The sequence below is a fragment of the Athalia rosae genome, chromosome 2 (genome assembly GCF_917208135.1).
Source record: "Athalia rosae chromosome 2, iyAthRosa1.1, whole genome shotgun sequence".
NCBI classification, from domain to species: Eukaryota; Metazoa; Arthropoda; class Insecta; order Hymenoptera; family Athaliidae; genus Athalia; species Athalia rosae.
Genome location: NC_064027.1, coordinates 19018083 through 19028857, shown reverse-complemented (window position 1 = coordinate 19028857; position 10775 = coordinate 19018083). Strand labels below are relative to the sequence as shown.

Below are 10775 nucleotides of genomic sequence, written 5' to 3'. Positions count from 1 at the left end.
GACAACCTTGGTAAAAAAGAAGGATCCATTGGATAGTGAAGATCAGGATTTTACCGTACGACACACCACCGGAGGTTTAAATTTCTTAAATATATTCTTTATTTTAAAATCGAACTTGTACTTCTTGATGTAGCTAGGCGGTTTATCTCATTCGTTTTTTTCTTTATCTTCATTATCTTTCTCATAATATAAAATTTATGGCTAATAAAACATTGTCGAGGATCCGCCGCTGACTGCGTTTAAGTATATATTGATACCCGACATTTCATCACGGGAATAATAATCCGCGACGTCAACTAGTAATTAGGTAATGTTATGCGACGGAATAAGTTTTGAACTCTTACAGTTGATTTACAATTTAATCTTCCCATCTTAATTGAGTCAAATATATTATTATTAGCATTATTGTTATTACTCCTAACTAATAATCAATATCAGGAACACAGTTGACCCTTATTGGCTTAAGAACGATCGCAGTGGATCATAACTTTTATCGCACCTCCTCGTCCCGTTCTTGCAGTCTCAAATGCTTCGTGAGTCTCTTTGATATCGTAGTTGTGGGTTATCAGTCGTTTCACGTCCACTTTTCCACTTGCTACAAGTTCCAAGGCCGCTGGATAACTGAAATCAAAATATATCGTACATTTATTCAAAGTTATCCAACAATTCAGCTTCAAATGACATCGGAGCTTAAATTCTCTGGTTTCAATATCGATGTCATACCCCGAATAACTCACCAATTTACGTAACGGAAGACTCCTCTGATGTCAATCTCACGGGCAAGAGCTTGGACCAAAGGAAGTTTAATTTCTGGTGGTCCCATGCCAACTAGGACAGCTGTGCCACCTGATCTCGTTGCCTGAAAAGAATTGCGTGGTTGACTATATTATCAACCATAAGGCGAATTTAGTATAGATAAATGATCATAATCCCTGAACTCACCAGCACAGCCAAGCGTGTTGATGCTTCAGCTCCTGAAGCGTCGATGGTTATATCTGGTTCGTCGCCGAATAGCGCGTGGACCTTTTTAACCAGCGTTGGTTCATCATCGTTCCTATCTACCAAAAGCGTCTTGTCCGCTCCTAATTCCTTAGCTACGTCGAGTCGACTTTGTACGAGATCTAAAAGTTATCGAAAACTGCATTGCAACAAAAAATCTTAAATTCTATCTGCAAGAATTGATGGAGAAAACACAAATAGAAAAAAACAAAGAGCATTTTTACTAAGGTGATATGATCCTGTAAAATGAAACTGTAATTGAGTACTCGAATGTTACTGGAACAATTCACACGTCGCTTTTAATCAATTCCAATATTTTAATTGTAAATGATTACGTATTGCTTCATACCACTGCAGTGGCTTGACATTGACCTTGACACTTGTGGACTCTTATACATCGTTATGCAGTTGTTAAATAACGTTCAAAAGCGCCAGCTTTTAAATAACAATATCTATGTTAGGCATCGCTCACATGATGGTCAGGTTTAGTAATACCACTATCAATGATATTACGACATTCATTCTCAGTGAAATTTATCTACAGCAGGAGCACTGTATTATAAAAGAATCTACAACGACTGCATTCTTTAAAATTTGCTAAACAATAGAGCTCTTAAAACTTGGAATTCACGCACTCTGTTTTTATAACTGTTAATTCATGTTGAGTTTTGTTTTAATCTATGTTTATTATTTCAGTTATTAGGAAGTATTTACTTCACAGTTACAAACGATCGTCTTAACCCTACAAGCGTACCTGTGATGACGATTCTTGTAGCTCCAAGCGATTTTGCGACTAACAGAGTGACCAAACCAATTGGTCCAGCACCTAAAATCAGAACCTGTGAACCAAGAGTGACTCCAGCGCGCTTACAGGCATGAACACCGACGGACAAAGGTTCAAGAAGAGCACCTTCTTCGAGGGATACATGGTCGGGTAACCTGTTCAGAAAAATAATCATAATCATTGACATGGGAAAAATGGTATATTGCGTGGAGTTTCTTTTAGGCTAACGATTCTCGAATACCTACTTGAAACAGTAATCCGCTGCATGAGTGTAGAAACGTCTGAGATTACCATGTACAGGTGGAGTAGCACAGAAAATAACCTCCCTACAAAGATTATATCGTCCATGTTTGCAGAAGCTGCAAGTTCTACATGGCACGCCAGGTTCAATGGCCACACGATCACCGACCTTGAACAGAAATAACTTTTTTTATCCTTTCTTCGATTGCATTTTGTATTGGTATTTAAATCATGAATATGGATATTGACGAGTCTTCCAACGACGCACTAGCAACTATTTACAAATTTAGAAAGAGAAATAAGAAATCAAACCTTTAGATTTTGCACATTTTTACCAAGTTTGCTCACAACTCCTGCTGCTTCATGGCCGATTATCATTGGAGTGGTGACAACAAAGTCACCAATTCTGCCATTTACGAGGTAGTGGACATCTGATCCACATATTCCTACACAGGACATTTCCAGCAAGACCTCTGTAAAAATTTTAGAGTAACAATATCATTCAATTTCTCAATTCCAAAGGATCTCCAACAAAGCTTTGATAAAAATCATAGTATACTTGTACTACTGTATGTGTATTCATTAATATCCAGGGCAGATGAAAAGAATCGATTGTTTTCTAAATATTGCCATCAATTGCTTCTATACAGACACATAGCAAGTGTCTAAAAATAGTCTTGGAATATTGAATAGATTTCCTTATTGTCCCTAAATCGGTTGAATATAAATTTAACTGATGGTCAAATGATATTTTAATGATCTCAATCATGTTGTCATGACTGTGACACAGTTAAATTTAAAATAGGACAACTTCCTTAAATTTGATCATCAAGTGATGGAACGGAATAAAATTCACTCGCATGTTAACAGATGAGGAAACTCGAAGGTGATACACCATTTTTTTTGTAATACAACTTCTGAAACAATTTTTCAATGCATTATTGAATGATTGTGTTGTATTTGCAGTCCATTATGAAAGAGGAAAATGCTTGAATAATCTGTGGCCTCAGAGCTATGATGTCAAGTCACACATTGTGAATTCTCCCACACATTTCAGGGTCATCTGGCTCATTAAAGAACAAAATATTTTTCGTGATAAGCAGAAAGGCAAGCAAACATGCATTTCAAAGAAGTCCAAGACAACTTTTAAGTATTCAAAAAAGCATAAGAACTGTAACTTGAGGCGATAATCTTTAATAAAGATAACAATCTTTAGTTTATTGATATATAGTAATTTTTTTTTCAACGTCTGATAAATGTTCAATAGGAATTGCAGACTTCTGAGATATGAAAAAATCAAAGAGCTCGTAATTGTTGAAATAATCTCGGTAACCGAGTAGAAACTTATTTCTGATAACTTGTTGGTGATATAGATATAAAAGTCAGTTGGAAAAAGCTTACCGTCATCTTTTGGCTGAGGAATTTCAGTTTGCTCCTGAAACATGAAGTGAATGAAATGCAAATGTGTAGTTGTAGGGAAAAAATTTCTTGTTTACAATTGTAACAATTGTAACTTATGATGCTAGGAAATTAGATAAGTAATTGAATACTGTGATAATTACTTGTATGCTGGATTTTTTTCATTGACATAATTAGGATGGAGAAAAAAATAAATCAACGATAACGACGTGATATTAATTTTAGTTTCCATAATATTATACAACCACGTAGGTGAAAAATTGTTGACATTTTTTTCCGAACAACGATAATTAGATAGTTGGTGCCTTAATGGAACAGTTGGTGCTATCACACGTGTTTCGCACTCATAGTTAATTTAATTGACGCGCAGACACGTGTTCAGAAATCGATATTCTTCTCTGGAATTTTGCTTTCATTTTTGTCTACAGTTTAAAAATATTGAATCGACCTAATGTTAAAAATGTTCGTTCGATTTCCCTTTTGAATTTTTCTTATGCATTCCAACTATGATGACAACTATCATTCACTTGTTTAAATTATCGATAGAAACGTTAGATATTTCATGGTCACTAACCAGTCGAAGGTCATTAATTTTGTATAGCACCGCTGTGAGGTTGTCTTTTCCCATGATGCCTTGCTCGCGGTCGAGATGCCTTCCAACTTTAAACTTGATTCAAAATTCAATCGTCAAGTGCGAACTGTGAATGCAGTTTTGAATCTGAGCTCTGTTTGAGCAGAGAACTGCTTTTCTAAACCCGACGTTATCGCCACGGTAATATAACGTGCACTCTTGGCAATGTCGTTTGCCACCACTTCGAGACTTTCCCCGGCTGACCCGCCACTACGACCCATCTCCGACCGATACGAGCAACGTGGCGGTTCAAATTTTGAACAGCTGATGATCTTCCCCTTTTCGTTATTCGTATCCAGAGAATCATCTTAGGCGGTAAAGAAGATCCTCAGTCTATAAAAATGCTATTCCAATAACAGACGAGCAATTAGTTTCCTACCGTACCTGCGATTCGAAAATGTGAGATGGGTTTTACGTGCCATTTGTTCAATTTCAGAGACGAAATATTACTCTCGAAAATCTAAATTGTTCGTACAGTGATGTACCACGCATCATAATAAATATTTGGATATTAAAATCTCAGTTCGGCATGCAGGTAGCAACACTTTGGACACTATACATATTTGTATGTATGAAGGCCAGTACCAACCATTAGCCAAAAATAATTTACTCACTGGCATCGAATTAACGGACGTTGCATTTGATATCAATAACATGTAAAAATTGTAGAATTTCCTCATGCAAAAACAAAATAGGTGCAAAATTTGTAGAGGCAATATTTTTGGTAGAACAGATTCTTCTTGGCCTTATCGTAAAGTATAAAGATACCAGCGATACTAATTCCATATTTGTTCATAGTGATGGGAATTGTCAAGAAAACTTATGATTCCTGAATAATGAGGTAGACATAGGATGTTTTGTTAGGTAATAATGCGATACGGTAAATGAATCAACAGGGGCTATAGATGCTGTTAGATAACGAATGGTCGGAAAACTCCATCAACTAATGTTTGACGCCGTAATAATGATCCATTAATCTAAGATAATCACATGGAGACAAAAGATCCATCTTGATAAGGAAATACATCTACTTTAGCTGAGAAAAACAAGACAGATTTGTATTCAGTAGTAATGACAATGGTAAGTGACGGTCAAAGCTAAATGAGCCATAAGGCCTACTGATAAATGTGGTCTTAAAAATTTTACACCTCTGATACCAAGATTAAATTTATTTTGTGAAACTGGCTATAGCGAAGTGCTACATAATTCCTCATTGATCCAATCAGGGCTCGATGATATTCCGTTAACGTTGTGTAATTTCTATTTAGACATTGCTCTATTTGTGGTCTATACTATTTATAATCTGATGGAAGATCGATTGATCAATAGATCGTTTGAAATTGCGCTGCACAAGGTGACCGTAACTACAAAATTTATAATTCGTTCCATGAACATACAGCTCTAATTTCTATATAACATATTGGATCAACTGGTCTGCACACTAAGTTAAAACTGAATTTGTCTTCCAGCATATTTCATGACAAGTTCTCTGCATGCATAAGCCACCCAATAATTGTTGCCTATAAATAAAAACAGTTGATTATGTATCAATGAGCCCTATTGAACGTTGAATTTCATAAGGAAATAAAAGTTATCACTAATAAATTTACACTCCATGTGAAAACGGATTTTGTTTATGGATGTTTACAACAAGCTGTCATATTATTACTAATAAGATGTAAGTGGAACAAGCGAAGTGAGTAACATAGACGTAATCTGAACACAGCCTTCTGGGCTCAACTGGGCTTATCGAGTTACAACAGAAAGATATATAAGCGTGGAAGAAACGTAGGAGATTGTATTTTTTCTGATTACGACTACGGTCAAGAACTGGTTGAGTGTATAAGATATTCATGAAAATGTGAATGAAGAGCAAGCAGTATAAAAACATGCAACAGAATTTTCGCTGGCTTGCTAACAAGGAGACAGCATAGCATCCAACCTATGCCGTCTCCTTGTAAGATCAAATTTCTTGAGAATTCAGAGTTATGGTTCCAATATGTACGGAAAAATTGATTCACAGCATGGTGAGCGAGTGCAGATATTGTATGCATTGGGAATGTGTGCACTAGTTGAATGCACTGCATTCTACTAGTTTTATTGAAAGTTACAAGAATAGCCTAATTGTAATTTGACGAGAAAGATGAGCTATGGCGGCCGCGACTCACATTGCTATTTCATGGCTTGGCAGCGTAGGCTTAGTCCAATCCTTGGTGCACACATTCCATAAGTATGTCACTTGATCTATCACTTGCACTGCAGAGAAAGTATTACTCACGAATTCACGAATAACGAATGTCAACCGGTTGCGCACGTTTCGTTATAACTACAAATTTACAGAAAGGGTCGTTTGGCACAGCCAAATACGGGCGAACCAGTCGTTAACTGATACCAATCTTCAGACCTTCAGTCAAAATATGTAATATCTTTGACCCATATCTCCGCTGATCTACATACTAACGTTTAGTATATAGATGAGTGCATATTTCCCATAGGTCGTATTACCATTGAGAATAGATAGGGTATCTATTCTCAATGTTATTACTAAATCATTCTCCCATATAATAGTTCAGTCACGTGGGGAGAAGAACCAAAGCTTCGTTGGGTGAAGCTAGGTGAAGCAGAAATGAAGATATCCTCCATATGAAGTAGAAGTTTAGGTGGAGCGAACTCTACATTACTTCGTTCAAGAACTTTGTGATCAATAGCACTGAAATATCTCAGTGATCGGTAGTCGAAAAAACTGACATTTAATAAAAAAAACTGTAATACCGACAACAATCACTTCAAATGCACGACGATCACAGAAACGTTGACTGAAGATTAGTGATTACCAACCTTCAGTCAACGACAGAACGTCGTATAGGTTATTCTAAAAACTCACCCACTGATCCGGGCGATGAAAAGTTATATACACACGGTTACTTATAGTTTTCTTTAGCTCTGGGTGCTCTTACTTTCTTTGGGTCCATGGTCCGGCCAAGATGGTGAATTTGGGAGCGTAAGCGTGCATTTCTTTGTACACATGAAAGAAAGTCATGGAAAAAGTTTGCATGATTTGTGTCACGATTAAAAGAACCGATCGGACTTAAACTGGCCTGAAGGTGAGTCATTTAAGCAAATCACTTTTCCAATTTACATAGATTTTACCGTCGAAGCCATATGTAGGCCATCGGTGTGGCAGCCAGCCAATGTCTCTATTTTCTAAAGAGCTATCGATGTAGCATACATGTTTCGATTTCATCTATCTATTACTCACCAAGGATTCTATGTAATTCGATTGAACCATTCGTTCAAGTTGGCTCCACAATTCTAATCACATACGCATGTCTTATAATCCTCAGTATTTGCTACGTCTATAATTTATTGTTTTACATATTTTACAGCCTTCCTGATCTTCTGTGTGTCATTGTCGTGCATATCTAGTTGTAATAGTATTGAGTCATAAGTGTATACATTGCTACATAGTGAAAATTTGAATATTCTCAAACTTTGAATATTTCACCGCTTACTTGAATATACACTTATGTCTACATCGAACTTTATTTACCGTTGTTGAACCTTGTTGCAGTACTTATGAATAAACTTGACAAATGTAATTGAAAATCATTTCTTTCAACTCTATACGATCTCAATTGAAAACTTCATCAAAGTACTTCAGTACTCTACAACAATAAATTGTTCTAGTATTCATTAAACCTTGAAAATATGAGTTCTCGATCAAGTTTTCTGTTTTCAACTAGCTATGACATCTCTTCTAGAAAAATTTATGGCTGGCTGTAACCTTGAAGTACCTTTTTATATTTCAAACTACTGTTAGAGACATGATATTAGTTGTTGGCCTTGGATTTCTTGAAACAAGTATTAGTTTATAAAATCCATAAGATACATACAAATTATTGATTTCTTTGATTGTAAGCAATTCTAAGTCAGCCCACAATCTTCTGTAATTGTTCTGCCCTTTTAGTATACCAAAAATGTGACATTCTTTCAGAATAGGACAGAGCCAAATTCCATGTCAGTGGAACATTTATTAATAATCATCAAGACCTTTAAAATTAGACTTAGCTCAGTAAGCATAATTATCTTATTCTGCCTTTGCTGTCTCGATCAACATTGTTGCCTTCACGTTTGTCTTACACTGATAATTGTGAATGGAAGGTCAGAGTATTTTGAATGAAATATAAAACTTTGTTATTCATTTGATTTATTGAAAACCGAGACTTTAACGTTATCCAATGCTTTGAAAATGAAGATGAAAACGTTTGTTTCCAATAATTCGAGTTAACTCTATTGTAGAGGAGATTTTCATTCGCACCATGACAATTCTCCAATTAATTTCGAATTCCAAAACCGAATTGACAGATGTATGAGATTTTCAATCTAATTCTCACAGAGTTTGAGAATTATACTGAATTTGGCCTGTTTTATTTTTGTTGCAGGTAGAAGAACCTAGGTGTGAACTATTTCAATCATCTGGAGCTCTTCGACCGCTGTTTCATATCTAGTGCTTGTTTTTATTTGGAAATATTTAGTATTGTAATTAATAATAAGCAAACTTAACTGCACGAAGCCATTCCCAATTATTTTACAATATAATACACAAAACAGGAGAGTTCAAAAAGTCTAAAATAATAATAGTTTCGTTGATTCAATACGTTCCAAAATTGTGTTGAAATGGTTAAATATTTTGAAAACACTACAATATTTCAATTCAGTTGGGAACAAGTTGCCCAGGGTTTTTGGCGACGTTATCCCAACCCCCATAGGTTTGTTTTCAAAATCTGATGTCATTTTTAATGCGTATTTGAAAATATGACTGACATTTCTATTTGATTTTCTTTCCAGCACCCATGTCCTTTCAGAGGATACAATATACAGAGAGGTGAAGCATAATAAATTATATTCAAAGAGACTTTTGACTAAAACAAACAGAGTGCCCAAATGGGGAGAGCGATTCATAAGTAAGAATGTCGTAAAAATTGTTGAAGAAAGCGTCGTTGACCCAAAAGAAAAAACGCTGACAACTTATACGAGAAATTTGGGATATGCCAAAGTTATGGTACGTCTCGATAGTGACTGAATTCCAGTATGAATAGTCCTAATGATCATCTATTATTTCCAGAGCATCATTGAGAAAGTAGTGTACAAAGTATCGGACGAAAATCCCGAATGGACAGTAGCGGTAAGATCGGCTTGGATCGACAGTCAAGTATTTGGATTTAGCAGAGCAATCCAAGCTTTTGGAATGGACAGATTCAGGAAAAACTGTTCTAAAATGACCGGAGGTTTCAATTACGTTTTGGCCCATATGTTTCCAGGAACTGCGGAGTACATGAATCCCACCTTGATGCAGATGGGATATGTAGAAAAGGTTCAGACCAGCTTGTTCTTAATTAAAGTGTAATTTCACTGAAGATTGGTTGTGACAAATGATTTTACTTGGTATTTCAGTCGGAACAACCGTCGATAACCAAACTGACACATGCCGCAGAAGATATTCAGCATTCGTTTCAAGATAAGGCTGAGAAAATGAAAGACGCTGCCAAAAAGGCAACCGATCTCGCCAAGCAGAAAGCTGGGCCAATGTACGCTTCGTGTCAACCGAGCCAATCGTAATTATGTACAAAAGCTCACAAAGTCAGTCTGCATTTCCGTAATTGTGTTGTAATATAAGGAATACATACCGGGACAATAGATGTAATAAAAATTACGTATTCACATTATTATACACTTATAATTGTATATACAAAGTTGAATTTAGCCTACGTTAGTAAAAAACGGTAGAGAACAAGCTATCAGTCACCGAAAATTCTCATTTTCGGATAATAAATTATATGAGAGGATATTCAATAAATATCATGTATTATAATTGGTTATGAATTTTATTATCTTACCTCTGTGAGGTTGGCTGGGTGTAAGCTGACACATGTGAATAGGTTTTACATTTATAGACAAGCAATGTTACTGATAAGATCTCATAAACACAAAATTAGGGTATTGTCCTCTGCAACAGTTCTTGTTTGAAAGTCAATATCGTGTAAATGAATTTTCGACTTTCTGCTTCACGCACAATAAATCTGAATCATGATTTTGTGAGGTTTGAATGTATATTGTTCAATCGCTCATGAATGAAAATTCAGTTTCTATAATGAGATACAATTTGCAGGGCAAACCATTATTGATGAGCCTCCCTCACGGCCAGTCTTGTTAGATAAACAAGTAAAGGGTCTCTCGATGAAACCTATTGAGATATGGCAGATTGTGAGAAGAGTAAAACAGATGTTGTTTAGAATAGATCGATTAGAAATAGAATGTTCATTCTTGATATTTCTAGACATAAAAATTGCATAAAAAATTACACAAAATAAAAATTGTTGATTCCTCGAGAAGAAATTTAAAATGTTACTTTTCCAAAATTGAATAAATATACGTATACAGAAATCATATGGTAAAAGAATTACTATATCCATATAATCATAATTATGGGAAAATTCAGATGACTGACCTCAAAGGCTATTCAAATAATTTAATCGGATGATTCCCTGTTCAGTCCAGGAGCCAAGTAAAAATTTTGTTGATTATTTCTTCTCGAACAATAATTGGTAAAACACATCAAGGAATAGTGCAACTTGTTAAATTGTAGTTAACCCAATATCTCGAAGAAAAAAAAACAATTTGCAGACTATAACACGATGTATT

The 10775-nt window shown here is 35.5% G+C and overlaps 2 protein-coding genes across 2 annotated transcripts; one reads left to right on the top strand and one right to left on the bottom strand.

Moving 5' to 3' along the window:
- Positions 1-75: 75 nt before the first annotated feature.
- On the bottom strand, positions 76-6576 carry LOC105683062 (sorbitol dehydrogenase-like). Its single transcript, XM_020850740.2, has 9 exons — positions 6242-6576; positions 4017-4417; positions 3425-3458; positions 2336-2496; positions 2029-2192; positions 1754-1938; positions 943-1121; positions 738-859; positions 76-621 (listed from the first exon to the last, which is right to left on the bottom strand). The coding sequence occupies exons 2-9, from the start codon at positions 4068-4070 to the stop codon at positions 462-464; spliced, it is 1059 nt and encodes a 352-aa protein (XP_020706399.2). The 5' UTR covers positions 4071-4417; positions 6242-6576; the 3' UTR covers positions 76-461.
- A 304-nt stretch (positions 6577-6880) lies between these two features.
- On the top strand, positions 6881-9945 carry LOC105683063 (PRELI domain-containing protein 1, mitochondrial). The gene is made up of 5 exons (XM_012395366.3): positions 6881-7177; positions 8516-8842; positions 8922-9135; positions 9199-9447; positions 9528-9945. The coding sequence occupies exons 2-5, from the start codon at positions 8751-8753 to the stop codon at positions 9690-9692; spliced, it is 720 nt and encodes a 239-aa protein (XP_012250789.1). The 5' UTR covers positions 6881-7177; positions 8516-8750; the 3' UTR covers positions 9693-9945.
- The last annotated feature ends 830 nt before the right edge of the window (positions 9946-10775 follow it).